At 36.0% G+C, this 18429-nt stretch overlaps 1 protein-coding gene across 4 annotated transcripts in view; it reads right to left on the bottom strand.

The window, feature by feature from the left end:
• The window catches only part of DIAPH3 (diaphanous related formin 3), a 506201-nt gene that overhangs the window by 319951 nt on the left and 167821 nt on the right, over window positions 1–18429 (bottom strand). For all 4 annotated transcript variants that reach the window (XM_059144199.1, XM_059144200.1, XM_059144201.1 and 1 more), the window contains 5 exons: window positions 10599–10709; window positions 10194–10312; window positions 9245–9361; window positions 4867–4985; window positions 2831–2895 (listed from right to left, as the gene is read on the bottom strand). In XM_059144199.1, the coding sequence (XP_059000182.1) occupies window positions 2831–2895; window positions 4867–4985; window positions 9245–9361; window positions 10194–10312; window positions 10599–10709 (531 nt within the window). The remainder of the gene's footprint in view (window positions 1–2830; window positions 2896–4866; window positions 4986–9244; window positions 9362–10193; window positions 10313–10598; window positions 10710–18429) is intronic.

The raw sequence follows: 18429 nt of genomic DNA, 5'->3' as shown, positions 1-18429 counted from the left end.
CCTCCCTTGGTCACCCAGGACTAGATGAGGAACCCTTTCTATAGGCACACACACAGCAGAGGGTTTAACTACCATCACACTTATTACACTATAATATAAAAATATTGAAATGCACTATCACGTACCTCAGTATCACTCACCAACCTGGAAGCTTATTAATAGTGAGAACGTATTTTATTCATCACCTTTCCAAAGCCTTACATTTTAAACTAAACTCAATAAATATTTCTTGAATGAACAGATGGAGCCAATTCCTGTCAAATCTCCCTTTATATGTTGTGAATAAATATGTCAATATCATATATTAAAGTTCCTCAATCTCCCAGCATGAAAAATCTTTGAGAGGTCATGTTCTCTATTCTCCCTTTTATGACTGCTCAATGTTTACTGCTGCTTAGCAAGAAATAAAAAATTAAAGTCTTATGAGAGTTAAAATGAAGTCTTCTCCACAATATCAATATGTACACAATCCTACCTTATATGGCTTAGAGTAACTTTTGGGAGGAAAAAGGACTACTTAATGGAAAAAGATAAAGCTACCCAAACCACCAGACTCATAATTAGTATACTCTAAAGGAATTTATTAACTTGGTCTTACTTAAAGTATCTCTATTATTTAACAAAGAGAGAAATTTCTACACCCTACCCTATTAACAGGATCAGACAAAATATAAACTTTGCTTTAGCATTTTTATAATATCTATAGTCAAATCACAGTAGCCTTGGGGATAAAATGAATCTCCATTAAAGACATACTTTATAAAAACAAATATGATAGCCTTCTTCTCCAAAAAGAGTTACTAAAGCAATATTACGCTTACAAAATTACACGCAAAAATGTCAAGAAACACAGTTAAGGCTGAAGCTCTGCTTAATTTCATTCCCTAGGGTAAATGTATTAGTGCATCTGTACAAGAAGGTTGATAATTCAATATTCTCTATGTACTTTCTGACATTTCTGGTCTTCATTTTTCAAATTTATGCACCAAAATAAAGAATGTGTCTAGCAACTATGATAGCTTCCTGCCTAAAGCAAAGTATTTACATGTGTCCTTATAAAGCTATCAGAAAAAAGTTCTTGCTGATATATACAAAATGGTATGGCAATAGAAATCTTTTATGGAGCCAACAATATTTTCTGAATATAACTAAGACATATAACTTCTGACTAAAAGGAGACAAGTAACCTTGAGCAAGGTCTTTCTTCCACTTACACTTAAACTTGACAATTTTAAAACAATATGTTGAGAAGGGTATCACATTTAACGATACTCATATATACCATACACCTAAAAATGATTATAAAAGCAAATTTACGCTATCTGGGACGCAACCAAATCAAGTACTTGAAAGATTACTACTACTTTCTCATGAAAAATTAAAACAGTAGAGAAGTAGTGAGGTTGGAATACGAGATCAGGGTGAGGGCACACCTTACAACACCATAACCTATCAACAGTAGCACATATGACACTTAAATGACCCACTAATTTGTCTCCTACATCACTGCAGTGCAATGACAGTAGCATATTCGCAACTGTTATCCTAGTCTGTAGCCAAAGGCCGGGGAGTTAGTCATCTCTCACTAAGTGGTGAATCTCAGGACTTCTCACACAGGACATTTACAGTTTTTCATAAATTCCCAGTAACTAATGAAAGGCTGCCTATCAGATGATAGGCAAGTTATATTATCTTAAAAGGTTATGGGGCGCCTGGGTGGCTCAATGAGTTAAAGCCTCTGCCTCCGGCTCGGGTCATGATCCCAGGGTCCTGGGATCAAGCCCCACATCGGGATCTCTGCTCAGTGGGGAAACTGCTTCCTCTTCTCTCTCTCTCTCTCTGCCTGCTTCTCTGCCTATTTGTGATGTCTGTCTGTCTGTCAAATGAATAAATAAAATCTTAAAAAAAAAAGTTATAAAAATGTACAATTCTCTCAAGATTTATCTAGGTCCTGATAGATCCAAAAAGTAGCCCCTCAGGCATGGTACAAAACACAGAATAAATGTTCATTTAGTATATGTCCAGTCAGGTGCTGGTAGTAGTAATTATCATTTATTCCTCCCATGTGAGAAACCAGCCACAAGAATTTAAATCAGAGTGACTACTTAAAATGTGAAGAACACCAACATAAATTTTTCAAAACAGAGAAGAAGTCTAACAGGTCCATGTTGAGCAGAGATGAAACCACAGAACAGCACCTTAAAGAAAAGTAGGGAATGGCTTATCACCAATACTGGGCAGAAAAAAACAAACTGCTATATCAGATACATCTGACCTACAAAAATGACAGTTTTATATGTTCAGCTAGATCTAAGGAAGCAACTTCACCCAAAACAAAAACTAAGCTTTAAAACTTTTAGATATAATTTCAACCCTAAGGGCCTAAGTTACAGGATTTCTTGAGGAATATAATTTTTTTTCATTTATTCATTCACGTATTTTTGTTGTTGTTGTTGTTGTTAATTCTGAGGGCCAGGAACTGTTCAAGGTACAGGGACAGTGAATAAACAAAATCCTTCAAACAAACTTACAAACAAAAATCCTTCCTAAAGTTTACTCTGGAGGAAGAAAGAGACAATACATCCACGGACACCACCTGGCATGTTAGGTAAAGAATACAACAGAAGAAGACATAACAGAGAAAGAGTCAGGGTTGGGAGTGGAAGGTTAAAATTTTTAAATAGTCTAGGAAATCCTCCTCTCGGATGGCATTTGCGCTGCCTGAAGGAGGTAAAGGAGAGAGTGGAGACACCAAGCAAAGTCCCTGAGGCAGAAGCACGCCTGAGGAGTCTCCTCACAGAGTCTTCCAACGTTACTCAAAATTACTTACTTTCTTGTGAAGTTCCAATGCTTTCTCTTCAAACTCTTCTAGTTTGGCTTGGTCTATGCAAGTATCTAAAATTACAATGACAATTTTTTTTTATTCTGGTACTTCTTGAAATTGTTAGGACTTTAATAGTGCTTTCTTTTTTAAATAAAATATATAAACACAGTTTTAAAAAAACACATTACAGAAGGCTTATGATGAAAAGTAACAACAAATCACTACACTAAAAACTCAATTCCATTTCCAAACTGCGACCTCCCACAGTTCTTCTTTTATTGGATTACTCTGGCAGTTAGCTTCCATACTCTACATAAAATGTTTATACCATAATTTCTTGATTTACCTATTTAATATATTACAGATAGCTTCCTATAATAGAAGATGAAATTGGTGTTCCTTGTCTAATCCCATTTATTTTAATAATTTTGCTTTCAAAAATGGCTGGCTCTAGAACAGTAAATAAATACTTAAACCTCTGATCTCTGTTATGAAAATAGCATCTCGTGATTTCCACTCTAATATCTGAAGTTATCTGTGCCCCATACTTTCCTTCATCTTTCTACCCTAATGTGCGACCCCAGATCCTCACACTCACCTATTCACATGAACACAGTGACAGTCTCTTCTGTAAGTCCTCTGCATTGTCTCTAAGGTTTTTGTAAATATTTAAAATCAACACATACAATGTATTTGTTGTAACTAAGTAAATATGTTTCACTCATAGAGCCAAGTAGTAGTCATGGTGTCTATTTCCTTCTCAAGGGTTCAATGTCTAAAACCTCTCATCTACTCAAATAAAAGCATTCCTAATTGTTAGGTAGAACAAACTTGATTTTCAGATACTATTCAAAATTGCTCCACATTTTAGTTTGCTTCGTATTCATAAGATGTTTTTCCTTATTTCTCTGTCCCTCCCACTATCAGGAACTTATTGCTTCTCTCCTGTGGAGAGAAATAAGTACTTTCTTTATCAGTACCACTAATATTAACTCTTTTCTTTCTCATTTTATACATTCCATACCTCTTCCTAGACTCAAATATCCTATCAAGAAAAAAACCACCTCACTCAAATAAGGGATATTCTTTTTTTATGCCATGCCAAAATTTGACATACACATACTCTTTCCACATTAGTTGCTATGTGGAATCACATATCAATGATTATTTTGTTCTCTAACATTAAAATCCATGAATTCTTTACCCATGCAGAATTGGTTATCAGGCACTGGAATTCAGAAAAGAATGGTTTGCAGAGTCTCCAAACACTGACACATCTCATCGTATGATATCAAAATAATCACCACTGATTTAATCAGAAACAAATTTGAGTACAGGGAAGCTGTCAAGCTAACAGTAGCAGATTCAGGTTTTCCAAAACTCAAATTTTTACTTGAAAGCTAGAATTTGATCATTGGTAACAAATTCTATCAGTTGTTTTCCCTGACATTACAGACCTGCTTTTCTTTTTTTAAAAAGTATGTGCCAAAACAATCACGCCTGGGTAGCCCTAGCTTTTCATGACAATCATTCCTTCAAAGTAAAAATCAACCAATTCAGCTTGCAATTCAAGCAAATCCACAGCTATGTGCTCATTGTACTTGGGGACGTGGAAGTGCTAAATGTGTAAAGACAAGACGTTTTGTCTTAGGGGATATTAAAGTAATGTGAACTCAAGGGTTAGGTTTTTAACAAAATGTTTTTCAGTTATGAGTTATCAAAGACACTCAAGTAAAATATGGCAGTTTTCATTGTTTTGTTTTACTCAGCATGAGGAATATGATAGCTACTAACACAATTTGGTGTCAAGGCCTTGATTGCTAACCATGGGCCAGCAGTTTGATCCACTTTTGTTTCATCACCAGCACAAGTATCAACACAATGGAAAAGGCAATTTAGGATCCTTAAGATCCCCTGAGAGGGAGGGTATCGAGAGCTCTCAGGGCTCTACAGGTCACATGATGAGAACCAATGCTGCAGAGCTGACCTGCAGGTTAAGGGATAATAAAAGATTTCCATTTAAATAAAGGAGAAATACTCACCGACAAAGTGACTTAAATCTAAATCTAGTCTTTTTCGATATGTGAAGTCTGGATCCATCCCATCTCTATGCAATACAATCTGAGATATACACTCATCAATTAATTTGAAGTATTGTTGCCTAAAACCAAGAAGAATAATGAATGGACATCCAGGTTATTGTTGTAACTCTCCACCAAAGCAGTTTGGTAAGCTCATTTTAAGTTCAGTAATATACCTCTGCAGTTTCAACAATTGACATGTCAGATTTAACAGGAGAGAGGAAATTCAACAGGCATTGCTTTCCTTCTGATGATCTTAAGAGAATACATTTTTGTTCTTTTAGCAGATAGAGTGCTTTAATGATAATTTGCTTACAAAAATCAGAACCTTGACTTAATTAGTTAACAATAAAAAAGAATAGTAAGATGACGTGATATGTGCTTAAAAGCAGTTCTCAAAAGAGATCAACCTGCCACTATACCATAGCTATCACTATTCATTTTATTAACATGAGGTAAACACATACCTTTTTCTCCAAAAAAAATTCTCTAAAAGGTTCTTAAAACTATACAGTACACTATTTTTAGAATGTTTGCGGAGTCCAATTAAAAACTGATACTGTAAATCATAAGTACCAAATGAATACTTCTTACTCAAAAGACAACTGAAAAAATCTAGTATACCATTTTTTGGTCCAAAAATTAAAGTTTAACTACAATCCCCAATTGGGATCATGTTTTCAGTCCACCTGTTTGTAGTAAGCAAAAGAACGTCCCTTAAAACTTAAGCCAACAAATTTAAAAGAAATATCCAGCAGATTACAGTGACAAAACCAAACTAAAGTGACAGAAAGAGTAGGTGCAATCTCAGTGAGGTCAGTCCTTCATCCCCAGCCAGCACCAAGACTTATTTCTTCCCTCAATGACTTCTGGCACACATTTCCTCGCCAAATCGTTCTCATCATGTATGGGACGGTGTCTCTAGTCATTTGAGCATCTCTTCCCTAGACACTGTGACCTACTTGCCCTTCACCTACTTATTTCACATCTAATAAATGACCCATAATGCCGAATATAATTCACAGCATTAGCAAAGATGACAAATGGTCATGGACTGTCATAAACTAAAACTGTTTTAAGACACTCTTCGTGGGTACATATCAAAGCAAGATAATATTACTAATCCTTTCCTCAATATTCTAAACTTTTCTTAAAAAAGTAATCTCCCATTCCCTAATGTGTTGCCATAATAACCAACCATATTTTCAGTTAAACTGCAAAAACTGCACACACTTATACATCACATTTGAAAACTGAGATGAGATGAAAACATTTTATTCCTTTTTCCTCTTATTCAATGCTATCCTAGTGTTGGCTTTTTTAAGATTTTATTTATTGATTTGAGAGAAGGAGAGAGAGAGAGAGGTCTAGAGAAAGAGGAGAAGGGGCAGAGTTAGAAGGAGAAGCAGACGCCCTGCTGGACAGGGAGCCTGACTCAGAGGGGGCTCAATCCCAGGACTCTGACTGAGATCATGTCCTGAGCTAAAGTCAGATGCTCAATTGACTCAGCCACCCAGGCATTCCTATCCTAGTGTTGTTTTAATATGAATGGGTTTTAAATTAACATAGGCAATTTTGTGGCCTTTCTTTTTTTTTTAAATCATAATTTCAGTATGTTTTCTCACTCCACAGCTCCCGATAATAAACTCATTTACAAAGCAGCTGAAATTTCATGCAAAACCTCTTTAAAGGCAACACTAACAAAACAAAATAAAATAATGTACTTCTGGATTCCAGACAAATAAATCTAGAAAATAATGTCCATGAGCAATATAGGTGAGTTAGTGACTATGTCAGAGGAATATGTGAATAACCTAATTAAGGGATGAACATAAACTGCCATTACTTCACTGATACATCATTTTTGTTGTAGGAATTTTAAAATCATCTTCACTTTCTCTTTAGTATTTTTACCAAATATCAAATTATCTCCCATGCACATTCCACTAGCAGAATGTTTTGCACATGTAAGCCATTGAGTATTTGTTACAAAAGCGGATTTGATCTTCTACTCCACCCTCCAATTATCTTTCCGCATTTCATTTTTCTTGGGGTCAGGAGCTACCTTTCATGTACAGTCTCCAATCGAGTTCCATTTCAGTAAAATGTCCTCTTGTTCCAAGAGGAACAAATGTTCCAAATGAGAAGGTGAGCAAAATTTCTAATTTCCCAATCCACTAATTCTTTTAAATGGGAATAACTTGCATTCTAAAATAATGTCATTTATAAAAACTTTTAAAAAATATCAATATGTGTTTAGAATGTTCAGTAAACAAAAAAATGTTCCAATAATCAAGGATTTCTAAAAGGTATAAGCCAGGTCCTTCTAAGAGTGGGAAAACCAAAAAAATGAAGCTAAAACCGAAAGAGCAAGATCCATAGACCTGCACAGCACTAAATGAAAATTTCACTGTAAATAAAAAGTTAAATAATTTTTAAATGAATATATGAAAACTTAAGTGACCCTAATCTGACTCAACCTTATAATAAAAATATATTCTCTATTAGAATAAATAACAATAACAAATACCTATGAGAATTTGAGAATATGGGCAAAAAAAATGGACGGAACTGTGTTGAGTAGAGCAGGCATAGGAAGAGCGATGCCTTCACAGGGACCGTATCTGGAACAAAGACCAAGGTCCTGGGGCTTAAAGAGTCAAGGAAGAATGAAGCATGGTTAAGTATCAAATTAAAAATATGATACTTGAAAAATGACCAAAATAACTAACATTCTATACCTCACTAATGTTGCTCTGGGGATACTATGGTTTAATACTTTTCTGAGACTCTTAATTCTACTGAAGTGATAGAATTGCCTGAGCAGGTCCTAGGAGAGTTGCACTTTTCAATCTGTTTTAAAGGTAGACACAACCACCTATGCTCTTGAAGCACAGATTAAGGGATTAGGTTAAAATGAAAGGATCAAAAATAAGATATAACCCCCCTAGCAGCACTAAGACATGGAAAACTTTGAAAGTAAATAATATTCTTTAATTCTTGAAAACTCAAACAGCAGTGAACAATTGGAGGTTGACCGAACCAATCATACGGGAATCAAGAAAAGGATGGGGTACTTTAGAGTAAATGGAAGTTTCAATTTTATTTTTAAGAATATTAGGGAAAAAATAGTAGTATAATTAACCAGCAAGGTACCTCTGATATTTAAAAATATTGTTTAATCCATGTATCGATATTTTTAATCAAATTATTAGTATTTTCATTAATATTTTGATCCATATATTAATATTTTACATTAGTATTTACAAAAGAAGATAAGATTAATGATCTATACTTATCCCAAAGAACCTAAAGTTTTACCTTTTTTTCTTTTTTTGACTCTTACTCTATTTACTTTTCAGTTATATAAAAAGCCAGAATTATACCCTCTGACATCACCCAGAGGACACGGCGTCAATGAGACATGTCTAGCAAATTCTTCTACATGAAATTAGAGTAAGAAAATACTTATTGCCCAAAGGACTTGAGAATGAAATTTCAGGAAAGCTAAATTAAAGGCGACAAAAAAAAAAAAAAATAAATTCAAGGATCTTGGCTTCCCTCATAAAACTACTAGTAACAAGGTGACAAGAGGATATAGAGAGCATTTATTCAGGATACAACATGTGGCAGATATTTGGCTAGGAGATTTACCCAGGCTACTATATTCCATCTTCATAACAACCAAGCAACTTAGGTGCTAATATCTTCACACAGCTACACATAGACAACATACAGATGAGATAAACAATCTGTTAAGCTCAAGATGGCTAGGATATTTTTATTAATTTTTTATTTTTTATAAACATATATTTTTATCCCCAGGGGTACAAAAAAAAAAAAAAGAAGATGGCTAGGATATAATCAAACTTGAAATGTCATTTGTCTAGCTTCTCTGAGACATTAGCAACATTAGATACAACTGTATTATCAATACACTTGCTAGTTACTTAAACACTAATAAAAGCAATGTTTAGTACCCTTCATGTAACTTATATAAAGAAACTTATCAACATCACTCCTACTACCTAAACACTAAATAGAAAATAGTATCCATCACATGATAAATTAGTAATTTGTTGCTAGTGCGTATTTTTATTCAGATGAAAACTTATTACCAAGAATCTGCTGAAGCTTAAAACATAACAGTAATATCATTTTACCGTGACCTGTCTAAATATACACCCATAAGTCAGTATTACGGCATAAATAAGTATCTGAAAATTATTTGCTTGCCCAAACCAAACATCAGGAGATTTTCACAATCAATAGAATTTTGTTAGTGAAAGAAAACATTAGAACATAGCTTCTTCTTACCTTACAAAATAATTCCTCTTACCTTATAAAATAATCATTTCGAATCAGCAAAAGATGCTGAAGAATAGAAATGAAATATCCTTCCGCTCTAGTTTCCTTAACTGAGTTCCATACCATGTTGTAAATATCATTTGCTTCAGTAAACTGATTAAGGAATACACGAATTTATTCATCCTTTACACCAAACAACTCTAATAACATAGCACAGAATCTACTCTGTAAAGCTTCTAAAGACTATTATGTGCCTTAGTCTAAAGTGGGCATCATGTATACTTAACATCAAATAAAACACAGGTCTCTAGGTTTCAAAGTAGAGGAAAACAAGTTTGCAAATGACAACTTGACCTGACACTCCCTGGCTTCTCCTCCACCATCAAACTCCAACCATTTGCCTCTCTCAAGCCAAGACGTTGCTGGAGACAAGAGTAAGAGGCAACTGGTTGTAAATACCATATTAAATTTTTTTTACCAATAGTGCTGGTGCCAGGCATTATCCACCATGAAGTAGCCCCAGCAGAGGACAGGAACCTGGTGGATTTCTGGAAAAGCACACAGAGTTAACAGAGACCATGTGAGTGTTCCCCCAAGGTGTAGGGCAGGAGCCAACAAGCAAGCTAACGACACCCTTCTCCTAATGCTGGAAAGCACTAAAGGAGAGGAGCTGCCAAACATGAAAAGAAAAAACAGGTAGTGTGTGTACACACACACACACACACACACACACACACAAGGCCTAACAAAATCCATCTGGAGGTTGTAACATTGATTTACATATGCATGTACTCAGAAATACACAAATTAAACTAATTAGAAAAGTTTATATAAAAATCAGTCTGATTCATAAAGGTTTGACTTTATACTGTTTATGTCGAAACGGCTTCAGAAGTTTAATATTTCGGGGAGTGAAGACTGGTTATTTGGGGGTTAGCAAGAATTTTTCATATTTCACTAATTTCAGAACAAAAGGATATTCAAGTTCAGCTCTAATATCATCGAGGCGATGAGAGAACTCAAGCAAATCTTCTTCCTTATGCTCATCAAACACTTTAAGTTGGATATCCAGGCCATCATTCCTCATACGTTTTAAATTCTGGAGATATTAAATAGAAATGGCAATCAACGGTTTTCTTTTTAATAATGCAAAAAAAGTTAATGAAAAACACAAACAACAAGCCAACCATTTGGCTGGATTTATAGCATTCAAACACTTAAAGTGTTAAATAATACTCACATCTTATCTATATTTCACAAATTTTTATACTCGAGCCTTTTTTCCCCCACAGATAAATTATTCTTGAAGGTAATTTATCTAAATTTCCCCCTATTCAAGTACTCCTCTAATTTAAATATTAATAAGGAGACTGCAGGGCACTTACTGGCAAGATGTCTTTCAATCCACAACGCATAAATTCATTTCTGATGTGAAGCCTGAAGTCCAAATCATCAGGAGAAGTAACAAGGGCATTGATGAGCTGCATACACGCTACCTACAATAGATTGCACAGTGAGACGAAGGCTCAGATTCCAACATTAAAGAAAAGAGTCATAGAACTGAAATATCAAGGTTTTGTTCCAAGAATGAAGTATCTTCCTTTGGGGGAGAACCTATTAAAACAATAATCTATATGTAAATTATTTTAGTCAATTACAAATTAAGTAAGAAATATCCTTTCAGTGAAGTTTTTGTTTGTTTGTTTGTTTAATTTTACATTTGTTTGGGAGTTCTTGTGGATTAAGAGAGAGAAACATTAGGCACTGGTACCATTCCATAAAAAATTCAGTCTACCCGAAAGTTAAGTTCTTGTCCAAAAATATCATTCCATGCACATACAACACAAAGCTGAACACCCTAGTTGAAAAATTATGGATCTCTACTGGATATAAAATACTTACCTAAAATACAATGGTAACTTGCCATTCATCAAGAAAAACCCAAAATTTCCAACACCTGAAGGTCAGTAATTGTCCTGAATCTGGTTAATGGGGTTGTTATAACAAAACCCTATCTCACGATCATGGCACAATTAATTAGAATTAACCAGGCAATGGTTCAAACACTTTGGCAAAAATTCAAAAATAATATATGTCATGTTTATTCCGAAGGTATAAAGAAATTACATAACTAATTAAATTCTTTGGTATACACCTTCAATGATGAAAGTGCAAAAATCACTGTATTTTCCAGTTATTTAACACTCCAAATTTCAAAGTGGATTTTTTTTTTTTTTTAAGCACCTGGCTGAAATTTATCTTTCATTGTCTGAAATCCATATAATCAAAGGAAAAGAGATCGGAGGCAGAAGTGATCATCTCTAAGAAAAGCAAAGTATTCTTTGTTAATGATGATGATGTTATTTTCTAAGTCTGCATTCTACCCGAGTCTAACAAGAATGACTGGCTTACTGATCAATATGTTTAAACTCATGCTGTTCCCTAAATTGTCCTTTCTCCATCCCTTAAGGCAAGGTTTATATGAATTTAAAATGCTTTTTTTGGATTAAGACACCGACAGGGGTCTTAGGTCCTGCTGGTTGAAATATATCGTAATTATTGTATTTGATGTCTAAATACTAAACTCTGACCAGCACGCCTCTACTGTCAAAACTTAAGACTATTTAAACTGGAGGAAGGAAATGTGCCAGAAGATAAATAGGGGAAAGGGAGACATTTAAAATAAAAAAAGAATAAACTTAAAATGAAGGTGACCTTTCCACTACACATTCGTTCAGCTATAACTGGCTCACATCACAAAGTTTAAGACGCTTTCTTTCTACCTCCATGCCAATCATTACCTGGTAACCACAAAAATAGTTTTTCAGTAGTAGTATATAGTTTTAAAAGATCTCAAAGGATATTTAAATAATGTTTCTCTACATTCAGAGCAATTAAATTAGTATCATTCACAAGGTTTCTGGAAAAGACGTGAATTATAGACAACTCAAAGCAGCAAAAATAAGCAGCATAAAAAATTAGCAGGAAATGGGACTTAAATGTAAAGGAAATACATGCAGAACAATAGCAGCCTGAAATTGAAGAGAAAGAAGGGAAAAGGATAAACCAAAGTATTTCTAGGAAACACCCTAAATGGCAATTTCCTATAAAAGGAAAAACAGAAAATTGATTTAAGCTGAAATAATGAAGTTAATTTTCTAAAATCCCTTCCAATTCTAATGGTAATCTGCCATTATTATGACTTATAACCATTCTTTAATCAATGCCATGTCAATATATGTCTATGAACATATGCAAGCATTCAGCAAAATGTAGTGTTTCCTTACAGAAAAGTAATTCTATTATCAAGATAAAGATCAAAGAGTTCCTTCTAGGTTTTTAGCATGTATACTGAGATACATAGACTCATTTGATCTTAGAATTTCATATAAACAACATACTAGCAGAAGCAGGTGCCAATATAGCATCTATGTCATTGAAATCAGTAACTACACACAGCAGGAACTATGCAGGTAAATGAGATATATCTGCCTACCCTCATGAAGATAGATACAATGGTAGAAATATACCATGTAGAAGAGAGATGGTCCATATACAGCAGGAATGTGGAGAAACTGAAGACACGGACAGCTGGGTAAAAGCATAGGCCCTTAGGGATAAAGAAGGACTGAGGTGAGATGTTCAAAACAGCTAAAGAATAAACCTGTTAGAGGACATGGGACCTTCCATTGAACTACAAGGAATTCTGATTTCCTGAGCAGTTTGTGAGGACGAGAAGGGAGAGAGCAGTGCAAGGAGTCACAAGAAGTGAGGCAGGACAAGAAGACAGGCCAGGTGAGGCACAGCTGCATGTGCCAAGTCAGAAAATTTAGGCGCAGCTGGAAACGGGAAACCACAAGGCATTCTATGTAAAGGAGAGGGAATAGTGGAGGGAGCAGTGTAAGTTAAGAAGCTGTTGTAGAAGCAACTTGAGTGAACAATGACAAGAGCTTGAACATTAAAAATGTGAGAGAAACTGATAGAATTTGATGGCTGGGTGGACATGGGGTTGACTCAGAAGCATTCAGAAGAGCCTCCTCACCTCTGTTCTTCAACTAAATAGGAGGTAATACCACTAACAGAGCTATAAAATGTAAGGAGAGAAAGAGGTTTTAGAGAATAGGATAAATTCTGCTTTTAAAATTCTGAGATTGAAATGTATATTAGGAGGGGTCCTGTGTGGTTCAGTTGGTTAAAGGTCTGACTCTGATTTTGGCTCAGGTCACGATCTCATGATCATGAGATAGAACCCCATAACCAGCTCCTTGCTGAGCATGGAGCCTGCTTAAGATTCTTTCTTCCCTCTCCCTCTGACCCAACCACAATTTCTTCTAAAAAAAATAAAAAATAAATGTACATTAGGACTCATTCATTCATTAAAAAAAAAAAAAAAAAACTAGTTAGTGGGTACCTAGACTGTGTCTGCTGGAGATATTAAACAGAAGCTCAAGAAAATAATGGCACTGTGATATTCATCACAAACAATTCCCATGCTGCTTGAGGTTTCAAAAATGTAGCCTTTATAATCTTTATTAATTTGCATTTAAAATATTGTTTCAACAGCATCACAAAATGTACTTCCCTGTGGAATAGATGAGGGTGAGAAAACTAAGAGCTTCTGCCCTCCTGGAAACATCCTAATTTAAAGTGTCTATGTTTGAACATCAAAATACAGAGTTCCCTGGGTACCTGCTCAACCATTGCATTCCCTCCAAGCCTATTTTATTGGTGCCCACTAAGCACTTCTAAGTGCTAGGGATACAGCTATGGAAAAAGACAGAAATCACTCTCAGAGATGAAGGGTTAAGACTGACTCCAAGGTTTTTGGCCTGGTCAATTGGAAGGATGGGATTATCATTGATCAGAGTGGAAAATAAAGCATCCATTGAGATGGGAGAAAGAAGCTTGGGAAGACAGATCAGGGGAGCTGTGTTTTAGAGATGTTAAGTTAGAAATATCTTTAGTGAGCAGCCCTGAAAAAAGTGGAGAAGGAAACTGGCTATAGGGGACCCAAGTTCAAGAAAAACATGACCATAACAACTGCACGGTCTTATGTGGAACTCACGGTCTTAGGTGGAACCACCCAGTAGTAGCAGAGAGAAAAGAGGTACAGGAGCTGATGGGACACTTCAGTTGCAGGCTTTGTTTTAAAGGCTGGGGAAATAAAGTTAAAAGGCATCAGTGAGGTAGAAGAAAAAGGAAACTTGGGTGCCCAGGACTTAGGGGAGGAAACGGTCTCAACAGAGAGAATGATTAACTGAGTCAGAGGCTCTAATAGGTCAGCTAAGATGACTAATAAATTACCACTGCATTAGGCCAGTTGGTGACTTGACAAGAACAGTTTCTTATAAAGAGACAGAGTTGTTGTCCCAAGTAGGAAAACACCTGCCTTCTCATATGTACCATGTGCAACCAAGATGATCGGCACTAAAATAGTCTCCTTCCTCCAAACTCATCTTTATACTTTTGGAATGCTGCTTGTTAACCTTTAGTCTCAGCATATATGACACTTCTCTTTAGGTGTTAAATCATGGACTCAGTTCTAATGATTTGGAAAGCAGATACTGCAAGCTCATTTTATTATTCTTGTCTCAGTTACCAAGAAGGAACCTCACGTGAGAAAAAGCGTCTTTAGCATAATTTGTAGCTGGAAGGGTGTGTGCGTGCTTGCGTGCGAGCGTGGTGCACACATGTGCTCACGCGCACCAGTGTCCATCTAGGGCTTAGGAGAGTTGAAGGTTCCCTCAAGAGCAGCAGCAAACAGAAGGTGCACTGCAAGGACTAGGACCCGCCAAGCCCACAGACCAAGCCAAGGAAAATGAGCAGCCAGAGTGTAATTACAAATAGTGGAACAAATGTCAGCAATGCAGTAAACTAGAAGGCACAGACACACAACAGGGGGCAAAGTAAATAAACCGTAAACAGAAATCTCAAAGATAGTCAATATGAGGAATAGATCTGGTCAAAGGCAATCTCAGGAACAAGGCAAATGATCAAAGAAAAATCATTAGACCTAGAAAGAGGTTAATGAGCAAGACAAAGAAAGGAACATGCCACTATCTCCGACACTTCATCAGCAAAGTAGCTTTTTGCCCTTGAAAACAGTCAGGTTTCTTCATCTGTGAATACCATCACCTAAATTTCCTCCAGTACACAATTTTACTTACCCCTGACACCATGCTCAATGCAAAGATGAGAAAAAATAAATACTTTATGCATTTTTAAACTTTGACGCAAAAACCTTTGACCCTTTCAGATGAAAGTGAAGCACAAAATGCAAGGTACCGTAACACGTGTGATGCCTGGAGGCTCAAACATAGAGCTTATCCAATTTGTTCGAAGGCCACCAGAGCAAATGCTTTCTCAGCGACTGTGCTGAAGGAACAGAGAAGGTATCTGACAGCCAACACAAGACTATTCTTTAGAAAGCTCACACTTTGGTCAACATGTTCATCCTGAACACAAGTAGGTGTTTTTACAAATAAAATGATGACTATACGATGCTGAAAATGTATCAGCTTTATAACCTAAATTCACACTGTAAACAAGTACCAGTCAAGTACATACATAAAAATTCTATCAGAATCCGCGAATAATTATTATCTGGGCCTGGAAGATACAACATAGTCTGCTATTCATCTTCCCTACCCCACAGCAGAAATCATCTGTTTCTCTTTGTACAATCAAATTCCATATTTATCAAGTTAAAATGAGTAAATGAGGCTTACAGAGAAACAGTTTGCCGCTAGTGCAAAGAAACTCCAAAGAATTTAAAAAGCACACGCGTTAATTCAGAATAAAAACTAACCAGCCTACATTAAGCAGACAAACACAGAAACAGTAAAGGAGATCAGCAGATGTAAAGTTCTTTTTGATTTTATTTAGATTTCCAATTGAGTATTCTGCAAATGATCGACACAGTAAGAGAACAAATCAGAGCGTGAGGTAACTGCATAATTTCCATACAAACACAGAAAATAAAGCGCAGAATTCAAAAAGCTATAATTTATATGAATGGGAATATTGGGAAAACAAACAGATTTTTAAATATTTATTCAAACACTCCCCACTGCGACAGCATTCATTTCTTCTGTGTCCTCCCATGCATTTTGCTAGAACTCCTCCTACTGCATTTTACTTAAGAAACATAAGCTAGCCTTAGATTCCCAAGTATAAGCTTCTTAAGGGCAGGCGTATACTTTTCTTAAAAATTTTATTTATTTATTTATTTATTTGAGAGAGAGAGAAAAAACACAGTAGGGGGAGGGGCAGAGGGAGAGAGAGAAGGAGGCTCCCCGCTGAGCAGCGACTGGGATGTGTGGGGTTAGATCCCAAGGCCCTGGATCATGACCTAAGCCAAAGGCAGACGCTTAAGCGACTGATCTGTACAGGTGGCCCAGGCAGGACATACTTCCTGTATAGCTCTTGTATACCTCAATGCACAGCAGTCGCTGAACAATTAACTAATTGACTGCTTAATTATGAAACTCTATGCGGTTACCTTTGAAGCATGAGGTAAGTTTATCTTTCTGGTGATCTACTGTAGCGTAAGTGAAGAAATTTATTATGTCAGCTCAGAAAATTGGCTGTATGTTCTAGACAAAAATTTCCACCACGAATTTATGCTTAGATGTGTGCTCCCTAGGACAGCGTGAGTTCACATTAGACTATTATTCCACTGTGTTTCTCTAACGTCTTAGTTTAATGGCATATTATTTACCAGTCCATTTCAATGCATTTAGCATTTGGATTTATATTGATATATTAATCCTACTGATGTAAACCTCAGTAAAAGTAGTCAAAACAGAGAGGGATTAAAACAAACTGATCTCTGCATCCTTCTAGGATGCCCCAACACTGGTCCTAAATATAAAATCTTGCTAACATCTTTGTTCTTTATTTGGTTCTTCATTACATGTGAGGATAAGTTACTTGAAACTGAAAATAACTTTGGTTAGTAATTTGGCAGGGCAGGGGGAAGTGGAGATATTTGAAACAAAAAGAAATAATAAATTAAGATATGACTATTCATTATAGTAAGACCTCTGTTTGGTCTCAAGCAAAATTAAACCTGGGGATATTTTGAGCATTGAAGGGGTACAGGAAACAAAAAGAAAGAGAAGCATAAACTTGACTATATCTAAAAAGTCACTATAACCTATAATTTGTTTCAATGTCGTATTTCTCAATCATTACCCAGTAACAAATTTCAGAGTACAGTGACTATATTCCATTAAAGATAATTGTTCCTACTTACAATCAATTTTACAAATATCTATTTGTTATTGAACTCAATGAAATACAGAAATTGAAGAAGTTTTGTTTTGTTTCGGTTTTGTTTTTAAGAAAAACTGTCTTTGCGGCAGCCACAGGAATGCAATTCTCAATCTCTGGCTACAGAGAGTATAAATGACCAACAGCCCAGCCCCAGCTGCTACCCTGTGAAATCCATCACAACAGGTGAGCTGAGGCCACAGTCCCCACGGGCCTTTCCCAGCCAATGTCTGAACACACAGCAAGAATAATAAAATGGGAAGCCAAAGGGGCTTTGGCTTGAGGACAAAACAAGCCTGCCAAGTTCTTCTGGAAGTGCACATCAGCCCAAGACACTTCCCTCAACCCTCCTTCCTTCTCTCCTCCACCTGCCATCAGGTCTGCAGGGAGCTGAACATCTCCCCACCTCCCCCAGCCCTCTCCAGGCCCTCTAGAAGGCCTTCCCCCAGTGCCATGCATACTAAATCTCTTGCTTTTCAGAAGACCCAGATTAACATAGCCTTGTTCTACAAAGCAAGTTTCAGCAAGAATATCGTTTTCAAGTTGTATGATTCATAAGTATTATAAATGCAACTTCATATTCAACAGGACACTTTCACTTTTTCTTCCTGTTCTCTAAATGTGAATACCTTATGCATTTTAATATGTAACCATGAGATATTTGTTAAGACTACATGTATGCCAGGTGTCTGAAAGTGTTTGAAATTTGACTTTCCTCTAATAACAGTTCTAGAGATACCAAAGACTTAGATTATATTTCTGCCTTTTGTCTCTTTAAAAAATACCTTCCAGGATAGAGCAGTATCTACTGTGAGAATCCTAGAAAGACATACCAATCATCCCTGTCTCCTGAGTCCTAGGATATCACTTACCACCCTTGTCCCTTTAGTCAGTAATTAAGGTAGGGAAAATACTCCGTAGTATCACATGAACAAAAATAAA

The sequence above is a fragment of the Mustela lutreola genome, chromosome 13 (assembly GCF_030435805.1).
Source record: "Mustela lutreola isolate mMusLut2 chromosome 13, mMusLut2.pri, whole genome shotgun sequence".
NCBI classification, from domain to species: Eukaryota; Metazoa; Chordata; class Mammalia; order Carnivora; family Mustelidae; genus Mustela; species Mustela lutreola.
Note: the sequence above shows the minus strand (reverse complement) of the source record. Positions and strands in the feature narration are given on the sequence as shown.